General features: G+C 46.4%; 1 protein-coding gene across 1 annotated transcript in view; it reads right to left on the bottom strand.

The window, feature by feature from the left end:
* Positions 1-27,249, bottom strand: part of SHC4 (SHC adaptor protein 4) — a 118,518-nt gene that overhangs the window by 76,600 nt on the left and 14,669 nt on the right. Inside the window, exon 2 of the mRNA XM_059702104.1 lies at positions 5,542-5,612. Coding sequence (XP_059558087.1) covers positions 5,542-5,612 — 71 coding nt within the window. The remainder of the gene's footprint in view (positions 1-5,541; positions 5,613-27,249) is intronic.

The following is a 27,249-nucleotide window of genomic DNA, read 5'->3' as shown; positions in this document are numbered from 1 at the left end:
GAAGAAGTGGTGGTTACACACACACACACACACACACACACACACACACACACACACATCAAAACCTCCTGCAAGGGCTTCCTGACATCTACATGTGTGAAAGGAAGTATTTCCACTACATCAAATGTGTCTAGGAGCATTTGACTGTTATTTTTTTTTAAATATATTTTTATTGATGTCAGAGAGGAAGGAAGAGAGAGAGATGAAAACATCAATGCTGAGAGAGAATCATTGATCGGCTGCCTCCTGCACGCCCCCTACTGGGGATCGAGCCTGCAACCCAGGCATGTGCCCTGACTGGGAATCGAACCATGACCTCCTGGCTCATAGGTCAACACTCAACCACTGAGCCACACCAGCCAGGCTTCACTCTTAGGTTTTATTGTAGCTATTCTTACTAGCTGGTAAAGGTCATAAACCTTGACCTTCGAACACCAGATCCTTACTGGCATCTTAATATTCTTTCCTGACCAATGAATAATGAAACTTTTTTTTTTATCAAATCACGTACATCCGCCTCAGCCAGAGTGCTCGTGTTTCCATCCTTAGCATAACCACTGTGAACCTTAAACCTCCTTTCCACTCTTCTCAGTAATTTCCTCATTGGGAGTGTTCCCTTGCCTGGCAAGCTGATAGACTTGGCCTCTTCTCATGGTCTTCCTTTGGCATGTCATGTGGGCTGCAATCCTACTGCTACCTCCACGGCTTCCTCACAGCTCAACACACACACCTGGTGCCATACAGTTACTCCAAGTCTGAGGTGGAGATGCACACACTTATCCACACAGAGCTGCACCAATCCCATCCCTGCAATTCTCAGGAAATTTAGATAAATGCCAACCTGTACTCAAAGATGTATTAACTTAGCTCCCCAACATGAAAATATTTGACCTCTATAGAATACTTTCCCTCCTAATGTCCACATTTCTTACACACACACACACACACACACACACACACACACACACACACACACGGGAAGTATGCATTTGTCTCTGAAGAACTGCCTTTAATGTCCTGCTGAAGCCAAAGAATCAAACCTTCAAGCTAGTAAGCTAATCACTGCTCAGGAGCAATAACGTTCCAAACAGGAAATTAGTCCAGTTACAATGTCCTCTGAATTATGATCTCTGCATCCTTCTTGCTTTACCTGGTACCAAATCACCCGAACAGCTTGCCAACTGTCTGCAGCAGCAGTTCAGAAAAATGCGGGCCAGGGTTTTCTTCCCCATGGGATGGGATGGGGCAGATAAATAATCCACAACATGTAGCCCCTTAGGATCCGCTAGAGAAAATGAGTCTTAGACCAGGACCCCAAAAGGAACGTTCACCACTCATTCTCTAACAGCTCCCCATTTCCCTACACAGACCCCCCCCCCTTTCCCGCCTGAGAATGGCAGTCAGAATGAGGCGAGCCCAGCGCCTGCCTCGGCTTCTCAGCTGCCCTGGAGCGTGGCGTGGGCAGGTCCTGTGCTAGGTGCACTTTGTCTGGCTGAATCTTTCTTTCTTTCTTTCTTTCTTTCTTTCTTTCTTTCTTTCTTTCTTTCTTTCTTTCTTTCTTTCTTTCTCTCTCTCTCTCTCTCTCTCTCTCTCTCTCTCTCTTTCTTTTTTTTTCTTTTCTTTTCTTTTTTTTTTTTTTTTTACCAAATAGGAGTTACAAATATAAGGTAAAAAAAGCAGGAGGGTGCCAGAATAGTAAGCCAGTGATCTGGAGGTCCCTCCCACCAGCAGTATGCCTTGCTCCTTGGGATATATGGGGTGGGGCACAAGTAGGTTTACAATTATGAGTACACAGAATACAGTTTATTCTTGGATTATTATTTATTAGTCATTGTATTATTTTCCATACAACTGTAAACCTACTTTTGCCCACCCTGTATTATGTTCTGTGGTGATGAACTAAATGTGATCAATGACAGTTTCTTATGAAGTTCTGTTCTTTGGGCCTGGAAGCCAGGCCCTGTCCCACCAGCTCCACTTAGGTGATTGCCCTTGATGGGCTTATTCCTCCTGCCTGCCTCAGGCGCCCAAACTCAAGGAAGGCGGCATCTTAGGGGGAGAGGGACGATTTCTTCTGTGCATGATGTGGGTGCTTATTCAAGATGGAAGTTGGGCTTTAGGGTTTAGTGACCTGATTCTGTGTGTGTGTGTGTGTGTGTGTGTGTTTCAGATTAAATGAGGTGTTTTGTTTTTAAACTCATGATGAGAACATTTTTACGGGAGAGAACAAATGACTATATCATCCTTAGCATGATTTCAGCCCCTCTCTTTCCTTTACTTCCTTGGTATTGTTTTCCAGACAGTTGAAGGCAACTGTGGCTGCGAGCCTTTGTTTTCCTAATGATTGTGTTTCTGGTTTCTGTGGTGGAAAACCTCTTCCTTTGCCCTTTTGCATGAATACTCAGTTACTAACGATTGAGATCTGGTCCTAAATCAGTCAAGATCTGTGGGTGAGAATTCGCAGAGGAACAACAGTAACAGCCACCACAGGGCTCCCTCGGGGACTAAGTCTGGACTGAGGGACAGAGTTCAGTGGGGCTATGAAGTGGGTGCCTCCTGTCATCTTCTTTTTCTCTGCGGCTCTATTTGAGTCCTTTCTGTGTTCCAGACCCTGTGGACTCAGCCCCCAAACAAGGGGCAGGCAGGTCCCTCAGAAAGACAAGAACTGTGCCCCACCCTCCTCCTCTGTTTCAAATGCTGACCCAATCCCTGTGTCTTAATCCTAGCTCCCCCTTGATTACCAGGAATTTCTTGTTGCTGTCGCCCTGTTATCTGGAATAAGGTGTGAAGTAGGATAGACATGGTAAGACCATTTATCAGGGTGGGACATCGGCCATGAGAAGCCAAGGTCTTTTCTCTTGGAATTCTAACTGGTGCACTGAAAATTATTTTCTTGCATTCAGTAAGATATGAGCATTCAGTAAGATATGAGCAAAGTGAAACTTTGTGAATATGTGAAAGTTAAATTTAAAACCATTTGGAGCCTGATTCCAGAGTAATGTTTTAATGATAACATCTAGGACAACTGGTAATAAAGCAACTCGAGTAGTAGGTGAATGTCAAAATACACAGAAGTTGAGAGAGGAAAGGAGAATGAGATAAAGAAGGAAAAATTAAAAGAGACAGAAGAAGAGTAAATATTTGGGAAGTAGGGTGGAAATTAGAGGTTTGGAGGAAAGTGAGCCATTTTCTTATGCTGGTCACATGAGAACCCTGTGCCAGCAACATGCATGTGGCTTTGAGGCGCACACTTCATAGAATGCACCAGTCTAATAGCGAGGGGCGAGGGGGACCAAAGAAATGACCCCGGGCCCAAATAGAATGTGCCCACCCAGGTCGCATACAGGGAGCTCTATGGCTGTGCACTAATACCTACGGCTACGCTTACATCCTCTTGTAGAATGTCCTATCGGACCTACCGTAGAGTTCCAAAGATCACTCCCACTTTCAGCAATATGTGAGCTCCTGGGGAACAAAGTAAAAACACTTTCTTTCCTACATTGAATTTCCTTCGAAATACCAGCAAGGAATTCATTATGTAAAGGAATCCAGGGGTGCACTCTGCATGGTAACTGTTCTGTTCAGTAAATTTCAATTTTGGTTAATTCCTTAAAGTGGGACATACCTATTTTATCCCTTCTCCTTTGTCTTCTACCTCACTTTCCTTGGTGGCTTTTCTCCCTCTCCCACCTGGATCAGGGAGTCTCAGGGCTGCTGCTGAGCCCAGGCAGCTATAAGATACAGCACTTCAAACTCTACAAGCCCCAGAGAATGGGTTCGAGAGCTGGGGAGGGCAGCCTGGAACATATGCTCCAGCCCTGGTACATGGAAATCGGCTTCGTGGCCTTTAAGCCAAACCACAGACAACGTGGGCTAACGTGGCTGGAGTCTCCTGACTTCAAGGCAGACCACTTTACCATAGGGCATCTTGAACCCTGAATCTCCAATCCAGCCTCTCCCTCCCCTGAGTTGGAGCCCACTGGTCACTGTCTAGTATCCACTCTTGGAAGAAGATGCCCTTTCTTCACACTCTTACCGGACAGGCCAACTGCCCAGGTTTGGGGCCTTGTCAGGGTTGACGCTATGGACCAATGGTGTACACACCGCCTTCCCTCTGCCTGAGCTCTTCCCCCAGACACTCCCATGCTGGATCCCTCACTTTATTCAGAGATTAGCTCAAATATCTTCTCCTCAGAGAGGCCTTCCCCACCACCAAATCTAACAACAACCCACCGCCCTCGAGCCTCTGCGAATCTGCCCAGAGCATAGTCGGCCATGCCCAAATCACGTACAGACACATCTGCAAGGAATACCATCCAGAAACCACGGCAGCCCCTTCCTTGGGTTTGTACCTTAGTCACACACTGAAACGTCATGGCATAGAAAAAAAATACAGTGTTGTACCAGTTAATAAACAATGGGAAAATATGCACTTACAGGTTTACAACGATTTAAAAAATAGGCCCTAACAAAAGACAGACACATGGCTGGGAGGGAGGAGCACCATCTAGTGCAGTTCTTCTGTAGAACAATCTAGCAATACACAGCAGCAGCCTTCAAAATAGTTATAGTTTTTGGCCTAGTGATAAACATTGAGGACGTTATGCTATCAAAAAAAAAAAAAAAAAGACTGCCCTGACCGGTTTGGCTCAGTGGATAGAGCGTCGCCTGCAGACTGAAGGGTCCCAGGTTCAATTCCAGTCAAGGACATGTACCTTGGTTGCGGGCACATCCCCAGTTGGGGGAGGGGGAGCGGGTGCAGGAGGCAGCTGATCGATGTTTCTCTCTCATCGATGTTTCTAACTCTCTATCTCTCTTCCTTCCTCTCTGTAAAAAAAAAAATAATAAAAAAAATCAATAAAATATATTTTTAAAAAAAGAAAAAAAAAGACCAACACTGTATGATTCCACGTATATGAGGTGCCTAGAGTAGTCAAATTCATAAACATGAAACAGAATGATGGCTGCCAGGGCTGGGGCCGGGTGGGGAATGGGGACTGGGGGTTAGGTTTAATGAATACAGAGTTTCAAATTGGGAAGATGAAACAGTTCTCATCTTCTTTTCAGCTACTTCCTCCACAGGTCTCAGATTCTACTGTAAGGCCCTATTTCTAGGCAGAATTTTAAAAACTGTTGGTACCCGGGAAACCAGCTATTTCTGCAACTGCATCATCTTCCCAGTTCTCATACACAATGCAGGTGCTCTGCCACAGAACTGGGAAATCTTTCACATGACGTGATAAGGGGACTTATCCCCGGTCACTGGACTGTGTTCCAGCTTCCAGGCATCTGAATAACAACCCATGGGGACTTTAAAGGCTGTTGTGACTTTAAAAACAGTTCTCTTTAAAACAACAACAAACAAACAAAAATTGTCCTCTTCTTTTGCCTCTCTGTAACTTATTTCCTGAACCCACGTAGCCCAGCTGGCTGATTTTTCTACCTCTGTGACTTTCTAAATACACTTTCTCTTATTAAAAAAATAACAAAGTGAAAAATAAAACATGGTCCTCAAAGCCTCTTCCAATCTAGTTCTCTTACCTTGTAACTTGAGTTCTCATTCCAAAATCCAGTGACCTCATCGACTGCAGCACTTCAATACAGCCCATGTACTGGAATAAGAAAAGGGGAAAAAAAGAAGAACAGGTAGGAAAAAAAATGGCACAAAGATGTCTCTTAACTTTAGAGTGATTTCCTGGGAGACACCTTAAATCAGCTCCTGCTATCAAATTACATTTACACACTTGGCCTGCCATTGATATTTCTGACCAATAATGGACACACGCCTTAAACTTCAGTTCAGCTATAAAACATCAGCTAAAGTCAAACTATAACATTAGGAATGTAGGTAACAGAGACAAATATGAACTCCCTGGTTAACAGCTTGAGCTCTGGGGCCAGACCATGTGATTTAGAATCCAGGCGCTGCCACGTGTTAGGTCTGGGGCCTCAGCAAGTTACTCAACATCTCTGCATCTCGGTTTTGTCACCAGTGAAATGGGGACACAATCAGAGTTGTTGTGAGAGTACGTTATTGCATACAGGTGTCCTGAGAGCAGTGTGTGGCACACGCATGTGCTCACATAGTAGAGGAAGTATAAGCAAATGTGAGACTAAGTAATACAGAAACACTGAATCTTCTAAGGCAGTGGTTCTCAACCTTCTGGCCCTTTAAATACAGTTCCTCATGCTGTGACCCAACCATAAAATTATTTTCGTTGCTACTTCATAACTGTAATGTTGCTACTGTTATGAATCGTAATGTAAATATCTGATATGCAGGATGGTCTTAGGCGACCCCTGTGAAAGGGTCGTTCGACCGCCAAAGGGGTCACGACCCACAGGTTGAGAACCGCTGTTCTAAGGAGATAAAGCAAGCCTATAAATACAGATAATATAGGATTTCATAACAGAAGACCTTATTTTTTCAAAATCATATAAGAAGGTGTGAGAAAAGACAAAACATTATGTCCTACACCGAGAATAAGTAAATTTAACTTGAACACGCAGTATTAGAAAAGGAATGGTGACTTAGGAAGCTCAAAGCTGGTTTACATTTAATGTGGTAGCAGAGGGAGCCACGTCAGGCTGCTGTGAGAGAGCGAGGCGATCAGTGTGAGCAGCCTATGTCAGCAGCAGTGTGGGGGTGGGAAATGGTGAGGGAACAAGGGAGGATGTGCCTGCCTGGAGGGAAGCAATGACAGCCCACACCGAAATGGGATGGGGGCCGTCGGAAGGAGCAGACAGAGTCAAGTGGCATCATGGAAATAGGTACTACGTGATTCGGGAGCTGGTTTGATCTGGAGAATGAGAAGGATGAGTCAAGGATGACTCAGACATTTCCAGTGGGGAAGCAGAGGGAGCAGTGCTTCCATCCACGGAAACAGGAAAGCCGGGGCCGGGAAGATGAGCTGGTTGGGGACCCGTTGGCTGGAAGGCCCTGGTGGGGCATCCAGGAAATGACAAGCTGGCGGATGAAAGCTGGGCTGGGGAGCGTGGAGAGGAATGAAGCCTGGGGTGCAGACTCCGTAGCCGGCTGGGTAGCTTTGCCAGGTGAGGCGGGGGGAGTGAGTCCTCTTAGCAGAGCCTAGGTGCTGAGGAAGAGTGGTTCTCAGAGAATGAGCTCAGAAATGTTAGGAGAGCCACGTGGTCTGACTGCAAGTGATCTGTCGGCTCCTTGAAAATTATATGCTTCCTGTTAGCTTTCCTTTGGAAACCGTCCAGCCTCCCTCTGCTTGGAAAACCCTGTGGAAAGGTGGCGGGGGCCAGGGGTGCCTCTCCAACACTTCGCGTATCATTTCTGAACAAATTCTGTAGATGTAGCATCCTAAGAGCTGGTCGGTCTCCCGGGGTTGCCGAGAGAGAGCCTAGGGCTGGGGAGGGCGTGCTGGCCTGGACAATCGCCTGGCGATTCTCGGCCAGGTTCCTGTCCATCACGCTTCGCTGGGGGTCTCTAGAACTGACACATACATCTTTTTTGAATGTCTTATTCTGTCCCCATCACACTTAACTTCCCAAGGCTTGAGCACCTCAGGGAAGTGAGTGGTGTCTAGAAATTCCAGGTCAATGAACCATAAGACGAGGCAGGGAAGGACCGCTAGGTCAGGGGGTGTGGTAGAAAGCCCATCTCAGAATTGTCGTGAAACGAGATTCCAAGGTTTCTAAGCTCCCTTGCCAAGGTGAACTGAAAAGATGGTTTTCCTAACCTCACTGGCTGCTCCCACTGTTCCTGCCTTCCGGTGTCTCTTTCTATTCCAGAACTTTCCTCCCGCTTCCCTATTTCCTGTGCGCCTCACGCTGGAAAGAATGGCCTCCCCACGCAGGTTGGGAGAGGGTCTGGGCTACGCCTCCAGGCCCTGGCCAGTGCACAGGTCATTTCCCCTTCCCTGTGAATCTATTCGAGATGAGGTGACGCCACCTGTCAGGGTACAGTTTTTGAAACCGTGACCAAGCACCTACATGCTTCACACTCTGCCAGCGTGATTTTCCAAAGTGAGGAGCGGAACAGGCCCTTGCACTGCTTAAAATCCCTGGCACGAATTCTGAAAACAACCGCAATCCTATAAACCTAGACCCCGGGGTTTCTGGCCCTGCTTGCCCTTCCACTCCATCTGTGTCACTCTCCCTCCCCCGCCCCCACCCCCACCCCCCATGCTCTCTGCTGCCACACACACGGGCCTTCTCTCTAGTCCTTGAATGCACCCACTCTTTGCAGTCACAGGGCCTCTGCATTGCAGCTCCTCGCCCCGCACTGCCAGCTCTTCCCCTGTTGCTCTGCAGGACTGACTCCTCCTCATCCCTCCGGTTTTAGTGCAGATGTCACTGCCCCAGAAGCCCCTCCCCTCGCCCTTCATCATAGCCCCTATTTGTCCCCTTCATGCCACTGACCGACTGTCAGGTTTATCTGTTAATTTGCTTGTTCCCTGTCTCCCTTCCCTTGGCTGTAAGCACCATAAGGGTAAGGACCACGACCACCACTGTGTCCCCATCACCTGGGACAGGTAGATGCTGATGAAAGAATGAATCCGGCTTTTACTGTTCAACTCCAGCAGTATCTTTCAAGTGAGGAGAGGGAGGGAGGTGAAGGTTTGGCCCAGAATTAGCGAGGAGTGCAGGGAGCTGGTCCATGCTTGCTGTTTCAAGGGACCTGGCATATATGGCATACTGTTCTTAATATGTTTGCTCACCTTCTTGGCACTATGTGTTTTAACCAAGGTCTCTGAACAAGGTTGTTTCCCCAGGTAGGGATTTTCCCCTGAAGTTAGGGAGGGAATAAAACCCCTTAACTAAGTGCCAGGCGGGTAATTAATCACTTTAACTACAAACAATCATGCTTAAGCTGCATAATCTTTACTCCCTGGAATGGAGATAAGAAACGCCCTAACCTTTGTAATAGAGATTGATAGGATTGAATCAACTGGTATAAATACAGATGTAACAAGACAGAAAGAGACAGAACTTCAGACTCAGAACTTAGAACACAGAATTCAGAAGACAGAACCTACACGGAGCCTGGAGACAGAAGAACTTCGCTGGAGAGAACATGGCAAAAGATCCTGGACTGAACCTGACTGTAGAACATGGCAAGAGAACCTGACTAGAACCTGGTGACTGGACCTGGCTGGAGAACCTGCAGAACCTGGCTGGAGATCCTAACCAGAACTTGGCTGGAGATCCTGGCTAGAGATCCTGGCCAGGCTGCTGATCAACTGAACGCTGTCTCCATGTCATTCCTTCTTCGCTGACTCCGTCCACACCTTTGGGGACCCCTGGACCTGCTGGGGTTGGACCCCGGCAGAGGAGCACAGGAGAACTGAGGACTCGGGAACTGTAGGCCAGGAGGATAGCCTTTGGGGGGTTTCTAGATGTCTTTGTTCCTTCCTCTATGTGTGTTTTGTTATCCCCCCACCTCAGGGACTGGCATCCACCTAAACTGAGAGGGTTTTGCAGTGACATGGATAGGGGGAGAACAGTGCTCTACCCTCAGGTGTTGTGGGGAGAAGCCCACAATGATAATGAGCTCCCATGTGTGGGACGGTGTCTAAATGGTGCAATTCCAAGGGGGGGGGGCGGTTAGTGCAGAGTGGGGGTGGAGGGCCGGGAGAGAGTGGACCTTCCAGGGTTTGGTTCTTAGTCACATTTCAGGGTGCTGACCACCTCACCTCCTTCCTTCTAAGGCAGACCATGGTATGGTCTGATCCCCCCTCGCCCCTCCACTGAAACCCGTTTTGCTTCACACACTTGTCTGTTGGCAACAGCACAGGTGACACCTTCTGCAGCCTCACTGAGATAAACTGAAGTCTCTGAAGAAACGTGAGTCATGAGGTGCTGAAGGGAAGGTACCCCGTAGGCCTCCCAGCAAGGCCTGAGGTGCCCTGGCCGGTGGTTAGAGCATCGGCCTGTGCACCAAAGGGTCGTGGGTTCCATTCCCAGTCTAGGGCACATATTTGGGTTTCAGGTTTGATCCCCAAAGCCAGTGGGGCGTGTGTGGGAGACAACCAATCGATGTATCTCTCTGGCATCAATGTCTCTCTCTCTCTCTCTCTCTCTCTCTCTCTCTCTCTCTCTCCCCTCTTCCTCTCTTCCACTCTCTCTAAAAAATCAATGGGAAAAATATCCTTGTGAGGAGAAGGAAGGAAGGAAGGAAGGAAGGAAGGAAGGAAGGAAGGAAGGAAGGAAGGAAGGAAGGAAGGAAGGCCTGTGGTGACCAAGACAATGAGTACATCCTTTCCACCCTAAGAACTGTGAGGAAGCCACTCTGAGGAGAGCGAAGGGGGGAAATCAATGCCTGATTGTTGCCACAATTACCCCAAAAACCAGAATGGGGTTGGCCTCCCCATTGGCTCACACAGTCCATTTCACTCAGAAGCCATGTCTGTGAGGAAGCAGGGAGCGAATGCACATAAAAATAACCTCCTCCCTTTGTTTAAGTACCTGCTGGCTGCATAAGTGGATGGTGGCTGAATGTCAATGCCTGAGGAAGAAGTTCAGTTTGTTGATTTAGATATAAACTAGAGATGACAATACTTCTCAATCATTTATTAAAGGCAGATGTGCGCCGGACATAGTCTCTGTTCTTAGGAAAATCAGCCCCATAAGGATAGAACAACTGTGAAAGGGATGACTTTTCTTTCTGTGAGGTTAGTCATTGTTGTTCATTCCATTGAGTAGATGAGGAAATTAAGGCCTATGAAGGGACAGTGCCTGGCTCCATTTCATTTGTTCAGTGAGATGAAATCAGGGTTTCTTCTAGAGCCCAAGTCCACTTCTGGGCTCTGTGTGTAAGTCTGTGTAACAGAACCATCCAAATGAGAGAGCTCCTCCAGCCGGCCCCGCACACTCCTTGTTAGGGCACCCAGGTGGATAAGGAGGGGACGAGCCTGGGGCCACCTGGTAAGAACAGGCATGAGCCAGGCTCCCCTGGGGACAACAGGAGGCGGCACAGGAGACAAGACACTCCCTAACTCCTGACCAGGGGATGAGGGGAGGACACTGAAGACCTTTATTAGAGACACACTGGGTGATGAGAAAGGGGCGGGTCTCAGCACAGCTCAGACAACCTTCCCATTCAGCACCTGGCAAACGCCCTCCTAACTCCCAGCTCACTCTCCTCGCGCCCCGGGCAGTCATAATATTGTTGTACTGTCTGAGCCTCCACCCCCAGCTCCCAGGGAGAGATGAACAGCCTATTCATGGCCGTGTGTATCTTGGGCTCTACATGCCAGAAAAGGAATTATTGGGGTTTTCGGAGAAGAGGAATGAGAGCTAGTTTATGGGAACCTCTCATCCTGACTCTCTTTCGAACAATATGTTCTCATAGCCTCAGAAAGGGTGTCTGCAGGACACATAGGCACTGCTCACAGTGGTTACCTCTGGGCCTGGGAGAGAGGCAGCCTTTCATTTTTTATTTAATATTTTTGTATTGTTTATATTATTAAAAATAAGTAGGTAGTATTATTTGGAGTGAAACAATTAAATACAGCCTAAAAATTAAATTAATCTCTAGGAACCAGAGTTTATGAGTTACTGGTGGGGTTTAGTCCCTTTATGTTCCAGTGGCACAGCCCCTTCCTTAGAGAGTGCCTGCCCCTGCCCTGGGAGAATGGAGGAATATTGTTCAAGAGAAGGTTTAAGACCTAGGCCCTGTGCTTGATAAGACAAGGAGGAAGGGCACTTTGAAGCCATCAGAACACTGAGAACAGTATATCACCAAGGACGATACGACAAGGGTCTGACCTTCATGCAATAAATGTTCAGAATGATAGAGGCCGACAGTGTGGCCCAAAGACACTGCAAGACTTTTCTGCCACCTTTAAAACTTCTAGTCCTTCTCATTAAAAAAAAAAAAAAAAAAATGGGGGGAGGGGGAGGAGAAGGGAGAGAATGTTCTCTTCATAATCGTGAAACATTTTTTATTTGTTCAGTGAGTTACTTTCCACTCAGGCATCAACTTACTCCAGGAGTTTCTGCCTCCAGACTCTACCGACACTGCCTGAGCTCACCAGCCGCCCCACATCGTCCACTCCAGGGACCTGCTGCTTCTGTTCTTTGGCTCACCCTCGACTCCAGGGCATCCACCGCTGCCGACCTCTAGCCACCTGCCCTTTCCTCTGAACCTCTAGAGCATTTTAGGTTAAAAAGTAACCCAATTTTTAAAAATATATTTTATTGATTTTTTTACAGAGAGGAAGGGAGAGAGATAGAGAGTTAGAAACATCGATGAGAGAGAAACATCGATCAGCTGCCTCCTGCACATCTCCCACTGGGGATGTGCCCACAAGCCGGGTACATGCCCTTGACTGGAATTGAACCTGGGGCCTTTCAGTCCGCAGGTCGACGCTCTATCCACTGAGCCAAACCGGTTTCGGCAGTAACCCAATTTTTAAATGAACAAATGACCTGAATAGACATTTCTCCCAAGAATATATTCATATGGCCAATAAGCACATAAAAACTGCTCATATATTGTCCATCACCAGGGAATTGAACATCAAAACCACAAAGAGATATTAATTCACACCCTCTGGGCTAACTATAATTTAAAAAACAAACCCACAAGCTGAAAATAGCAAGTGTTAGCAAAGATGTGGATAAACTAGAACTCTCCTATGTTGCTGAGGGGAATGTAAAATGGTGGCATCAGTAGGAAAATAGGTTAGCAGGTCCTCAATAGTATAGCTTGTAATTGTCATATGACCCAGCAATTCCATGTCTAGATATATACCCATGAAAACTGAACACATATGTCCACCCAAAACACTTGCACACCAATGTTCATAGCAGCATTATTCGGAATAGTGGAAGGCAACTATTATCAGACAATGACAGCAACAACAATAACAGGCCACACAAATAATCTCTGCAGGCAGGGTGTGGCCCTGATATAAACTGCTCAGGAAATATGTGTGAATGGATGGATGAGGAATAAATGGGTGAGGCATCAGGAATCATGACAGGTGCTGGAAATCTTCAGCACCCTTGAGGCAGCGTTCATTGCTCTCCCTTTGGGCTCCCAGAGCATCTTGCACTTGCCAAAGTTGCACTCGCCCAGTGGTGCTGCAATTGATCTGTTCAAATGCCTCTGCCCACTGCTGGACTGTGGGCTGCTCAAGGGCAGGGCATGAGTCTTAGTCATCATTACCCCCGGCACCTCTTCCAGGGCAATCAATGATTTATCTGAATGAAGTAGCCAAGAAATGATGTTCAGGAAGTCTCGAAATAACCTGCATCCCAACTGGACCATCTGTAATGTGATCCTTCTTAAAGGGATACCTTGCCAGTTAAAATAACCCTGACGTGAAGCTGGCCAAAGCCCTCCTCGTGCCAGGTTTGGGTCAGAATGTGCACGGTGCGGGGAGGGAGTGGAAAGTCCTTCCCCTTTAGTGCCACACTGACCTCATGAAAGCCTGGGCAGGCGGGCAGTGGGGGCGGGGACCCACCTCTGGAACGGGAGCTCTGTGGGAGAGCAAGTTTAGGGGGCGTTCAGTGAGACTAACAGGAGGCAGGCCTCCGTGGAAGAGGCACAGGTGGGTGTCCTGCCAAATGCTGATTTTTCGTGGAGTGACTGGACAGCACCTTTGAAACGGGCCATCCAAGAGCCCAGGGCTGCTGACACTTCCCTCTCCTCGCTGTTCTCTGTCCCCTGGTGTGTTTCTTCAGAGGGCCTGGTGTTGACTGTGTGTGCATTTGTGTTGGTTGTCTCCCGCACTGAAAGAAAGGTTAGTAGCAGACAGCTGCACTGCACTATCCCCAACACCTAGAATACTGCGTGGCACACAGTAGCCCCTCAAAATAAGCTTTGGTTGATCAAATTGAACATTTTATTTATTTATTTATTTATAATATATTTTTATTGATTTCAGAGAGGAAGGGAGAGGGAGAGAGAAACATCAATGACGAGAGAGAATCATTGATTGGCTGCCTCCTGCATGCCCCACATGGAGGATCGAGCCTGCAACCCGGACATGCACCCTGACTGGGAATCAAACTGCAATCTCCTGGTTCATAGGTTGATGCTCAACCCCTGAGCCACACTGGCCAGACTGAACATGTTTGTTTTTTTTAAATCCAAACATATATCTACTCTGCTGAAAGCTCCTTCTACTCCAGGTTCAAAAGCCTGGAAATCTGGATTTGTTCATTCACTCACATTTGAGGTCTTGGCACCCAGGGAATTTCAACCCTCTGAGTCCTTCATGCTCACAAAGGTGGAACCTTCTAAATGTAAGTTGTGTGCTCCGCTGGTTCTTCCACAGGCAGCTCTCCTCCCCCCGACCCCCCAGGTGCCTGAGTAAGCCCAGGCAGGGCTGGGAAGGGAGCTCGCCTGCCCCGCTGGCCCAAGCCCTCACCTGGATGCACTGTCCCTGCTAAGCGGACCCCTTGGGCCACAGCCCATTCCTAGTCCCTCGAAGGCCAGCAGAACTGGTAACATGTCAGCATATCTCCTGGGGAACTGTAGAATTAAATGAGGGAAGTTTTAAGTTGATTCAGAAGAAAAGTTTCTCTTTGATGGTGGGCACCCCAGGATCCCACACATGGTGAGTATTGAGTATCAGAAGCCCAGCTAAACAGTAAAGATCTTGGTCTGGTTGACACCTTGGAGACACTCGAATATACTAGGGTACAGGCTGTCTACGAGTGTCCAAACAACCCACCTAATTAATCTGAAGAAAACATACTGGCTGTCTGTGGGCGAGAAAAGTATGACAACCATCTGCATCCCGTGAGGCGGCTATGTGGTGTCTCATACCAACAGTCCTACTCCCATTGAAAAGCCCTCACACACGGGGGATTGTTTGAACCGAGAGAGGTTTCATTTCTGCCTACACAGCGGTTCTCAACCTGTGGGTCGCGACCCCAGAAAATACATCCTGCATATCAGATATTTACATTACGATTCATAACAGTAGCAAAATTACAGTTATGAAGTAGCAACAAAAATAATTCTATGGCCCTGACCGGTTTGGCTCAGTGGCTAGAGCGTCTGCCTGCAGACTGAAGGGTCCCGGGTTCGATTCCAGTCAAGGGCATGTACCTTGGTTGTGGGCACATCCCCAGTGGGGGGTGTGCAGGAGGCAGTTGGTCCATATTTCTCTCTCATCGATGTTTCTAACTCTCTATCCCTCTCCCTTCCTCTCTGTAAAAAATCAATAAAATATATTTTAAAAATAATAATAATTTTATGGTTGGGGGTCACCACAACATGAGGAACTGTACTAAAGGGTTGCGGCATTAGGAAGGTTGAGAACCACTGGACAGACATAGTCACTCAGATGGAGGTCATTCCAGTGGCAAAACCACCCTGACAGCATTTGGAAAGCTGTGACTTCTCTGAGGAACAACTCTACACCCTTGTGCTGGGAGACACGGGTGGCTCTTTCTGTTGCTGGGCACAGCAGAAAAGTCAGTCTCTGTGGTCATGAGCTTTTGCCCAAACAGAGATTTATACTGTTCTCACGAGTGTTATCACAGTGAAACTGTGACAGAACCTGAACAGGTGTATAATACCCTTTTTACAGATGGGAAAACCAACTCCCAGAGATACAGTGGACTGCTCAAAGGCCACAGGCCTGGTTAATGGAGAAGAACCCAGATGTTTCAATGCTTACGGCTGTGCTATTCCATGTCATGTACCTGTCTTGGAGAAGTTTACCACCTAGGGGAGACACCAAGCCCTGCTTCTATGAAATATACAAACTAGCAGGCAGTGATGTTGAACTCTGGCTTAACAGACACAAGTGTGTTTCATCCTATGGACGCGATGTGCTGACAGCAACTCCCTCACGGTACCTGGGTGAGGCAGGAGGAGTTTCCCCTGATGCTTACCCCCTGCAGTGCCCCATGTTCCATCATGGTAGAGTTGGTGGAGATATTTAAAATGAAAATGAATTCAAGAAACTAAAAATTTCTGGATTAAAGATAATGCTTTGTATCTCTCCTCTACCCACCCAAACCATCTCTCCATCTCTCTCTTTCTTTCTCTCTCTCTCTCTCTCTCTCTCTCTCTCTCTCTCTCTCTATATATATATATATATATATACACTAGAGGCCCGATGCATGAAGATTTGTGCAAGAATGGGCCTTCCTTTCCCTGGCTGCCACACTGCCTTCGCTCTGGCCGGAGCTGCCTTTCCGCCTTCCCACACTGCCCAGAGGCCCGGAGCAGCTGGGGCGGTGCAGAATGCCTGCATCGTCACCATGGCAATGACGCAAGCATCCCGCCCCTGGCTGCTCTGCACCTGCATATGCAAATTAACCTTCCATCTTTGTTGGGTTAATTTGCATACTCACTCCTGATTGGCTGGTGGGTGTCATGAAGGTACAGTCAATTTGCATCTTTCTCTTTTGTGTGTGTGTGTGTGTGTGTATTTTTCCCATGAAGAATTGAAAAAGAAGAGTGGTAAAGGCAGGCATCCGCTCTAGGCATCCACTCTAGGTAGCCTGTTGGGTTCTATAAAACTAAGAGGAACTTAGGTACAGCTGCTGCAGCCACCACCTGAGGCAGTTAGTGCCGCATTCTGTTCTGCACTCCATCGGTCACCCTTTGTTTTCTGAGACCAGGATTGTATGGTACAAGGGTGAATTCTCCTTGACCAAGTGCACTTTTTGCAGAAATTCCTTAGGGACCTTGTATCTTACATTCAATTTTAATGTTGAGTTTCAAAAGCCACAACCAACAGCTTTAAGCAAAGTCCTTTTTGGGGAGTAACAAGCATTGACACTGTGTCCCAGCCTACTCAGAAGGGATTTTTATCCCTGTGCAGGCACAGTCCTAGGAGACCAAGAGAGCTGTCTTCTGTGTTTCTTGGAGAAAGTCTCTAACCTGGTGGGACTTGCTCCCCATGGTGAAAGTGAGACGTGGGAGGCTGGCCCTGCTCAGACTAAGTTGCTTTTGTAATAGCAATGGACTCCTCTCTCCTGATGGACCCAGCGAAACCCCAGGTTGTGTCAAAGCGTTAATGCATCCAGAGGAGAAGCCTTAACGGTGCTGCTTACAGGAAGAACCACTGAATAATTGATCCCAACAGCCGTTTAACTAGAGACCTAGGGGTAAAAAGGCAAGAGCTTTCTCTTATTCCCTGAAAGGTGCTCATTGCTCCATCTGTTCACTTTATTTATTTTTTTTTAATTAAATCTTTATTGTTCAGATTATTACCTTTGTTCCTTTTTCCCCCCCCCCCATAACTCCCCTCCTCCCAGTTCCCGCCCCACCCTCCGCCCTCACTCCCCACCCACTGTCCTCATCCATAGGTACACGATTTTTGTCCAGTCTCTTCCCACATCTCCCACACCCCTTTCCCCCCCAAGAATAGTCAGTCCATTCCCTTTCTATGTCCCTGATTCTATTATAATCAACAGTTCATTCTGTTCATCAGATTATTTATTCACTTGATTCTTAGATTCACTTGTTGATAGATGCATATTTGTTGTTCATAATTTGTATCTTTACCTTTTTCTTCCTCTTCCTCTTCTTAAAGGATACCTTTCAGCATTTCATATAATCCTGGTTTGGTGGTGATGAACTCCTTTAGCTTTTCCTTATCTGTGAAGCTCTTTATCTGACCTTCAATTCTGAATGATAGCTTTGCTGGATAAAGTAATCTTGGTTGTAGGTTCTTGGTATTCATCACTTTGAATATTTCTTGCCACTCCCTTCTGGCCTGCAAAGTTTCTGTTGAGAAATCAGCTGACAGTCGTATGGGTATTCCCTTGTAGGTAACTGAGTTTCTTTCTCTTGCTGTTTTTAAGATTCTCTCTTTATCTTTTGCTCTTGGCATTTTAATTATGATGTGTCTTGGTGTGGTCCTCTTTGGATTCCTTTTGTTTGGGGTTCTCCGTGCTTCTTGGACCTGTAAGTCCATTTCTTTCACCAGGTGGGGGAAGTTTTCTGTCATTATTTCTTCAAATAGGTTTTCAATATCTTGCTCTCTCTCATCTTCTGGCACCCCTATAATTCTGATGTTGGTACGCTTGAAGCTGTCCCAGAGGCTCCTTACACTATCCTCGCATTTTTGGATTCTTTTTTCATTTTGCTTTTCCGGTTGGATGTTTTTTGCTTCCTCGCATTTCAAATCATTGACTTGATTCTTGCGCTCCTCTGGTCTGCTGTCGGGCGTCTGTATAATATTCGTTATTTCAGTCCGTGTGTGCTTAATTTCTAGTTGGTTCCCCAATATAAGATCGAGGGTCTTATTAGTTTTTGTGTAGATCTCATTAAGTTTATCGGCAGCTTCTAAACAGTTCTTGAGAGACCTTAAAAGTGTGGTTCTGAACTCTATTTCTTCCATTGACAATTTTGTCCTGTTTCTTTGTCTCCGCATTTTGTTATGCTTCCTTGGTGCACCCCCTAGTGGTCTTTGTTCGCAGTCTTATAGATAAATCTTGATTGTTGTAGCTAATTCCAGGGAGGGTTTGACCTCCAGGCCAAGTGGCTATGAGAATCAGCTGTGTCAGCAGTGAGAGAACTTCTGTCCTCTAGGGAGGTGCTAATCTAGCCTTTGCCTGAGGCTATCCGGCAAATGCCTCTGTGCAGGGCTTGGGCGGGGCGGCTCGCACAGGATCAACAGGGTGTGCCGGAGAGAGCAGTTATGGTGGCTCTCAGTCCTGTCCCAAGGGGCTCTGCCTCTCTGGGTCCCAGCACCCTCTGCAAAGCTCAGAGAGAAAGCTGCACTCGCTCTGACCGAAGCCAGACAGTCCCGCTTCTCCCGTTTGAGTCTGGGTCCCTAAAGACTCGCCCGGATCTGGTGCTCAGAGTCTTCGACTCCCTCCCGATTGAAAACAACAACCGCGCCCTCCGCTGCCAGCCCGCTCCGCGCACTCCGCACCTCAGAATTTGACTTCAGCACTGAGCCTCCTCTGAGTGTCCGTATGCATTTCTCTTTCCTCCTAGTTGTAGGACTTCCACTCAGCCAGCATTCCTGTGGTTCTGGGTGGTGTCCCTTCCGTTTTTTGGTTTCACTTTTGAAGTAGTTGTTCAAAGCAGCAAACTCCGGCGTTAACCTATGCCGCCATCTTGGTTCTCCCTATTTTTCTCTTATTTTCATCTGTACACTTACCCCAATCCTTTCTTTATATAATCCAATGTGGGCATTTTTAGTGCTGCTCTACAAATATTTCCAATATTTCCCCTTCCCAGCACATAGCAGGGGCACTTCCAGTGCTCCTTTGAGGTTGGGCATGGCTCGTGATTTAGTCAGTGATACTCAAGTGGCCTATCCCATTGGGAGTGATGGTTCACATTTCCTGTCTCTTGTCATTGGGAAGCACAGAGCCTGAGCCTCCCTCAGCCCAGTCCTGAGGGAGAATAACACAGATTAGAGCCCCTCCTCCCGCCCCTCGCCCACCCCACCTGCCAGCCAACTTGCTGTGGAGCATGGCGTAAGCAAGAAATAACCATTTTTGTCTAAGCCACTGGGATGCTGGGGTTGCTTATCAACACAGCAGGACCCAGTCTACCCTGACTGGTGCAGTAACATGACAGGGAAGCAGGGCCGTGCCATAGTGTAGGAGCATGAGCTCGGAGAGGCGAGCCTGGGTGTGAATCTCAGCTCTGCATGCACCAGCTGGGAAAGAACCCTGGGCAAATCACTTCACCTCTAAGGCCTCCATTTCCTGCTTCATAGGGTTATTACGAGGTTCAGAGGAGGTAATGCGTGGTGTGGTGCTGAGCACAGTGCCTGGCACGTGGAAGAGGCTCAGCAAATGGCAGCGACTACCCTGGGATGACAATGCTTTTATCCAGATCAGTTTCACCTGGCTGCTAGTTTGGGGAGCTGATGGATGGGCCTCTACCGTGGAGGGAGCTCAATCAAGAGCACTCTTGACAGGAGTGTGACAAACGCAGGGACGCAAGGTACTATGGGAGGAGATAGGAGGGTCTCCACCCAGCCTTTGGGAATCAGTGAAGATGTTTCAGAAGGAGGGATCCTGCTTTGAGTCATGAAGGGCAACTACGGAAAGACTGGGCAAGGAGAACGGCATGTGCAAGGGGTGAGGCAAGAATAAGGGGCGCTCCAAAACTTCAATATGACTGGAGTCCAGAGATACAACTGGGGTTACAGGCAGGAGCTACAGTACATTCGTTATCTAGTTAACTGTCTGTCCACACAATTCATTGAGCTCTCAGGGGGCCATTTACCTTGCATCCTTAGCGTCTGGCACAGTATGTGGCACACAGTAGGCTCTCAGTAAATGATCACAGACTGTCAGAGGACTATAACCACATTTCGGACCACGTAAGCTTAAGCATGATGCAAATTTCTCCTCGTTTTTCCATAAGTTTCCAAACAACACTTCCACCCAGCCCACTTCTCAGATCCAAATAAATATAAGCTAAAAATATAGCCCAGGTCATGAATCATAAATGAGATGGAAAAGCAGTGACTCACAGAAGTTAATCGGCTTCCCAGGAGAGTATTGCCGGATGTCCTTTGCTCTGAAAGGTAAGGCAAAACGCCAGCACGATTGCTACGCAGGTAAAGCTAATGCAATTCCCAGGCTTGCCATTGGTGCCCACCTGGTATCCAGAGGGGCCAGGGGCAGCAGCCCTGTGCATCCCCACAGAGGCTAACAGGGGTGCCCTGGGTGTGTGCTCAAGAGCATGGCAAAGAGCCCTGCCTACTGTATCCACCACCGTGTTGACTATGACCTTAATTTGGTTACTGCTGTAGCCAAGGCAACACCTTTGCAGAATGGCTTCGCAGATGACCTACCAATTATATTTTGTATCCTTGTCTAATTAAGTTGGAAACTTAATCTAATCTAATAGTGATGGTGTGTGTCAGTCTCTCCTGCCAACCCATAATGCAATTAAAATCCTACATCTTTGGGGTTTTATGACCTTACTTCTCAGATTTGAGATCCTCAAAAATATTAAATAAAATTACACCCTTCATCACAAAATAACACAAATCTGACTCAGCCTTGAGTACCCAGAATTTTGGGTTGTTCCACAACCTAAAGGTTTTGGTTGAATCAAACACTTATTGGAGGACCAGCATGCATCACACAGGAGGGCGTGTGCAAGTGCTACTGCACACTGAGCAGCTCCATCAACCTGTCTCTTCTCTTCCCTTCCCCACCAGCAGTGTCTGCACCCATCCCACTTTAGAAATTCAAATACCCTTAAACTTTTGCTCCTGCCCCTGCCTGTCAAGTTAAATCCCTCTCTCTGGGAATAATCTGAAATCTTGGATAGCAGTATATAGAACTAAATTACTATTACAAACTGGGTACCATTTCATTGTCACTGAAGAAGACCAATTGGAAAAGGCCATTTTGTCAGCCATTGCCATGTTTAGTCAAACACTAGGTCCCAGTGAGAACATCTGTATGATGGTGGTTTCAATCTTCCCAGCTCTCTGGGCCAATCACTTCACCTCTAAACTTTTGCTCTCTAAGGCAGTAACTGTGCCCAGTGTGTGGTCATATCTGGAGGTCATGGTGGCCAAAGAACCTCTTTCACACCGCTCCCCCCTCCAAGTCACAGCACTGGAGCTTTACGTGAATGGTCCGTTGTTCCGTGTTACACTAAAACCACAACTCACATTAGTCAGTCTCCCACTGGGGATAAACTGCTGAATGATGTCGTACTGCTTTTCAGCATCTATGACATCTCTGAAAGAAGCGGCCAACAATATGCCTTTGCAAAATTGCAGTCCAAATGTTACTCATCTCTCATTACACTTCTTTTTACATGAAACACAAGAGTTTACTGTAGCTCAAGTCAGTGCATTCTGACTCCTATTATGACTTGGAAGGGCCCTGGAGATTATCCATTCCAACCCGTCTACTTTTCATGGATTAAAAAATCAAGTGGCTTGTCTGATGCCATTTGGCACTTAAAGGGCACACAGAGAAGAGCTACTAAATACACGAAACAGAAGTCAGAAACGTACAAGGAGAGGCTGGCCAGTGTGGCTCAGTGGTTGAGCATCAACCCATGAACCAAGGGGTCACAGTTCAATTCTCGGTTAGGGCACATGCCTGGGTGGCGGGCTCAATCCCCAGTATGGAGTGTCCAGGAGGCAGCCCATGAATGATTCTCTCTCATCATTGATGTTTCTATCTCTCTTCCCCTCCCTTCCTCTTTCTGAAATCAATAAAAACGTATTTTTAAGAAAAAAAAATGTACAAGGGAACCAGAGAGTATGATGAAGTGGAAGACAAGGGCACACAGAGCTTCAAAGAGAACAGATTGTTAACTTGAGGGCAGCAGAGAGAATCAATGTGCTGAAGGGCTAGACAACGACCACTGGCATTTGGCAACTGCTGAGTTTGACTCTGGGAGTTCGTGGAGCAATAGCAGTAGAGTAGGGGAGCAGAACCAGAGAGCGGTGGTTTAGAGTGTACGGTACAGGCAAGGAAGTAAACCAGTGAGCATAGTGCTTTGTTTTACTTTTTCTCCTGAGGAACTTACATTTTAACAAAAGAGGAAAGATAAGCTAAGGGGAGGAGGTTACTTTAAGGATGGAACCGATTTACACGTGCTCCTAGGATAAAAAGGTTGACAATGGCAGGAGAGGGAGAGAATGGAGAGATTGCAGCCCCTGGGGAGGCAGAAGTGGACAATGTTCATGAAATGTGTAAGGCCTGATTCAAATAAATGCTTTTAATCATGAATCAGATTCTCCCAAGTGCCCAAATCAAACAGCTTTCAACGTTGGAAGGAACATTTGCCCTTTTCCTATGTCTGGATACTATTTAGGGATTCTTAAATATTCTTATCATCACCTGTGCAAATGGAAACGTTATGGTGAATAGCAGCAAAGTCCTATGGCTTCAGCAACCACAGGGCTGCTTTAGAATTGAATCGAAGAGGCATAATGATCAGAGCTAGAAAGAAATAACCTGCTAGTCAATATTTAAATACAAAACCCTGCTCATAAAACCTTTGCATTGGAAAGGTCTACCTGCCCTAACCCCCTTATTTTTGAAGCATTTATGATATTTTCACAAGTTCATGCAACGTCACAAAGCTCTAAACAAGTGTAGAAAATTGCTAACCTGTTCCCGTTATCACAGACCTCAAGTTGTCAATGAATTCTAACCTAGATTTGTGAGTCAAACTCAAATGATGCCTGTACATTACTTAAAGTGACACCGTCAGAAAACAACTTAAATAGAATCTTAGGTTTAATTTGCTAGTTTTGTAGCTTGTACTCTTTTTTCAAAATCTCAGCATTTTTAACTGAATGCAAGGAATAGAGTACAAGGAGGATCTCTATTTCCTTTAAAGTCCATTTGCATGAGGTAAGTTATTAGTACTCTTGGTTATTACATTAAATAATGACTTTCTACAAGGATGTGTAGTTTAATGTAAGCAACCAGAAAGACAGGCATGTGAAGAACGATGCCAAAGGTAGGAAGAGGTCAATGGGAGTCTAGCTCAGGTTTGAGATTCTCATGGAAATTAATAAGCTTCTTTCCTTTTCCAGCCACTGACTATACTCCATACCTCCAACCATTGCCCTGAATACCCCTGACCGATGGCATTCATTGAATACACAAATGGAAACCAAGAGTAGGGGACACCATACAGCTGGCTCTGAACCAGCCATTCCCACCATATTTAATGGTTTCTGTTCATAGCATCATTTCCTTTAACATCCTTCTGAAACTCCATGTCCTCCAGAAACTCCTCTGATCCTCCCACTGAAGAAATGAGATAGACAATTCAACCATCACCAAAAACCATCCTTTCCACAATCTAAGCCGGCGGGCTTTAGTGGTCCAGGGGTGGGCTGTTGTAAGGCTCTGCACAGCTCTGGGATGTAACACTGTGTGATGACCTGCCTTTGCCTCATCCATCTTAAACCATGAGCTCCTAGGAGGTCGGGGCAGAGACTCTGGGTTGCCTACCTCTATCCTTTCCCTGTATTTCCTTTCCTCTTTTGTTCCTTACTAATAGAATCTCTAATGTACCCAGCTTAAAAACTACCATTTCCTAGCTTCCCGTGAAGCCAGGAGACCAATGGGATGTAAAGAATGTCATTGGATTCCAGGAAAGCCACTTAACAGGGCTAACTCAGCCCTGAAGTGCACCATTTTTGTCCTTGCTCATTCCCTGCTGCCTGGAAAACGGGCATGATGGGGGATGATGCTCCAGGGGCCGCGTTGCAATCTTGAGTGAGCTTGAGGATGGGAGCTATGGGTTAAGGATGGCCAAAAAAAAAGACGGGAGGAGCCTGGGTTATTGATAACTGTGGGACCACTACGTAGCTCTGGCCTACCTACCTGTGGACTTCTTTTACGTGAGCCAAAAAGTAAACCTCTGTCTTGTTTAAACTCCAGTTATTTGAGTCTTTGTAAAAACTTATTCCGAAGGGATACAGAGGCCTTTTGACCTGTGTTTTGCAGATGATGGTCTGGGAGTCAGGGCTCCTCTGTGGCTCCCTTCCTACCAAATGAGTTTTGTGAAAAGGTTTAAGACTAGAATCAGTTCAGCAGTTCTTCCATTGATTTTCCTATATACCAGCAAAAGTAACATCTTAAAAGTAGTCATCTCTTTTATCTGAAAGAGAGATTTTATATCATAACACCTTAACTGGAGGTCTCCTACTTGACAACTTCAAGTGTCCTAACCATGACTGAGAATTCAGAAGTAACTGCCCAAACAGATTTTCTAACTAAAGCGAATGCGTGTGTTTTTCCCTAGGAGAGCACTTTGGTCCTTCATTCAGAGCCCATGCACTCTAGACTTAGATACGGTTTTAACAGGTCGTCTTCTCAGGACTCAGAAGCCCAAATTGAAGTGTTGGGTTCTCCTTGGGAGAGGCTCGCTGTCAAAAGCAAGGAGTGATAGCTGACTGAGCAGAAGGAATCCAAAAAATTACACAAATACAGACATATACATTTTTCAAGCTCTCCTATTTGGGGACCCAGAGTTCAGGGGCAACTAGCCCATCGTACTCATTAGCTCCCGAAAGCCTGCCCTGCTCCCAGCACAGCGCCATGACTGTTGAAGAGTGAAAGCTCATTCAATCTGTATTCACTCAAAGGCAGTGCCTAGACCCAAGAAAGTTGAAAGCGTGCATCCACACAAAATCTTATACGTGAATGTTCAGAGCAGCATTATTTATAAAAACCCCAAAGTAGAAACAACCCAAATGTCTTATCAACTGGTGAATGGATCAACAAAATGTGGGATATCCACCCAATGGACCATTATTCGGCCATAAAAAGAAATGAAGGTCCCAGCGGTTGAGCATCAACCTATGGGCCAGGAGGTCATGATTCAATTCCCTATCAGGACACATGCATGGGTTTTGGGCTCGATCCCCAGTAAGGGGCATGCAGGAGGCAGCCGATCAATGATTCTCTCTCATCATCTCTCTCTCCTATTCCCTTCCTCTCTGAAATCAATAAAGTATATTTTTTAAAAAAAAGAAATGAGGTATAACACATGCTACCACATGGATTATTCTTGAAAATATTTATGCTAAGTAAAAGAAGCCAGGCCCAAAGGACAACATATTATATGACTACGTTTATATAAAATGTCCCAAATAATTGAATCCACAGAGACAGAAAGTTGATTAGTAGCTTCCAGGGGTGGAAGGGGGTCTTAGAGAGTGACTGCTATTGGGTACTTGGCTACTTTTTGGAGTGCTGAGGATGTTCCAAAATTAGATAGGGGTTATGGTTGCCCTACTCTGAGAATATACTTAAAACCACTAAATGATACACCGTAAGGGTAAATTTTTTTAATTTATTTTTTAAAGATATTTTATTGATTTTTTACAGAGAGGAAGGGATAGGGATAGAGAGTCAGAAACATCGATGAGAGAGAAACATCGATCAGCTGCCTCCTGCACACTCCCTACTGGGTATGTGCCCGCAACCAAGGTACATGCCTTTGATTGGAATCGAACCTGGGACCCTTGAGTCTGCAGGCCGATGCTCTATCCACTGAACCAAACAGGTTGGAGCAGTAAGGGTGAATTTTATGGTGTATGAATTATATCTCAATAAAATTGTTACAAAAATAAAACATAGATCTAGATTTACAGTGGTTCCCAACCTTCTGGCCCTTTAAATACAGTTCCTCATGTTGTGACCCAACCATAAAATTATTTTCGTTGCTACTTCATAACTGTAATGTTGTTACTGTTATGAATCATAATGTAAATATCTGATTGCAGGATGGTCTTAGGCGACCCCTGTGAAAGGGTTGTTCGACCACCAAAGGGGTCTCGACCCACAGGTTGAGAACCGCTGATCTAGAGAGAAAAATTGGCATTTCCCTTGCAATCAGTTATCAAACATCTTTGAAGAGAAAGAAGCCTATAATCTTCATTACACAGAGGTTTCCCTGTCAGTAAAAAATTTAAGTTGTAGAAGATTGACTTCTAAAGGGGGAAGCTTCCGTTACCTGAGAAACCCCATGATGTCCTGGCGATGTCAGCTCCATGAGCTTGACTGCATCAGGATTCCTACCAGTGGGTATTGACAGCATCTGTGGGCACATCACTCAGGAGAAACAGCCCTCTCAGCTCACTTAAACAGTTGGGTGATGACTCACAGAGCTTCTGCCCTTTCACTTTTTTCAGAGTTGCTCAGTGTGTACAGGAAACATTAACTCACTAGCCGGTGAGCCACATCAAACCTTTCTGGAAGTCAGCAGGCTATAAATCATAAATAAATATATTATCCGTGAGTGTGCACATTACGCTTCCTGGAGGCCTCCAGGATCAATACTCACTCCTTGCCAAGACCCAGGGGCCTCCCGCAGCAATGCCGACATCCTACCCAGCCTTCCTCTTCCTTCCCCCACCCCCTCTCCTCCTTCCCTCCCCAGAATCTCTCCTTGGTTTCCCGTTGGGGTTTGCTGCCTGGCGCTCTCCCTCCTCAATGATCATCTTTGCTCTCTGGGCAATACTTTCTGAACATTCCCTCCTCAAAGCCCTGTCACTGAACTCGGTGCAGCGGTACGGTGCTTGCAGTCTTCGTCTTTCTTTTCACAGAACTTTGTAACTTATTACTGCTTGTCATACGAGATAAAGAATTGAAGATCTGGTGCTGAATAAGGGTTTCTTTGTTTCTAAGTGAACAGCTCACAGCTACTCCTGATAGGTTAACATATTTTTTAAAACGTATCTCTGTATTTGAAGGGATTTCGAAGAGATCCGTGAGATAACTTAGGTCCTGAGAGTCCAGCATCATGCAGACAGGTATTAGCTCCCGTGGGCTGTCTACCCAGGATGTGTATGTTGGGGAGTGGGGGTGGGGTGCAGTTAAAGCTACTCTGAA

This window comes from Myotis daubentonii, chromosome 1 (genome assembly GCF_963259705.1).
Source record: "Myotis daubentonii chromosome 1, mMyoDau2.1, whole genome shotgun sequence".
In the NCBI taxonomy this organism is placed as follows: Eukaryota; Metazoa; Chordata; class Mammalia; order Chiroptera; family Vespertilionidae; genus Myotis; species Myotis daubentonii.
The sequence above is the reverse complement of the archived record's forward strand: the minus strand, read 5'-3'. Positions and strand labels throughout refer to the sequence as shown.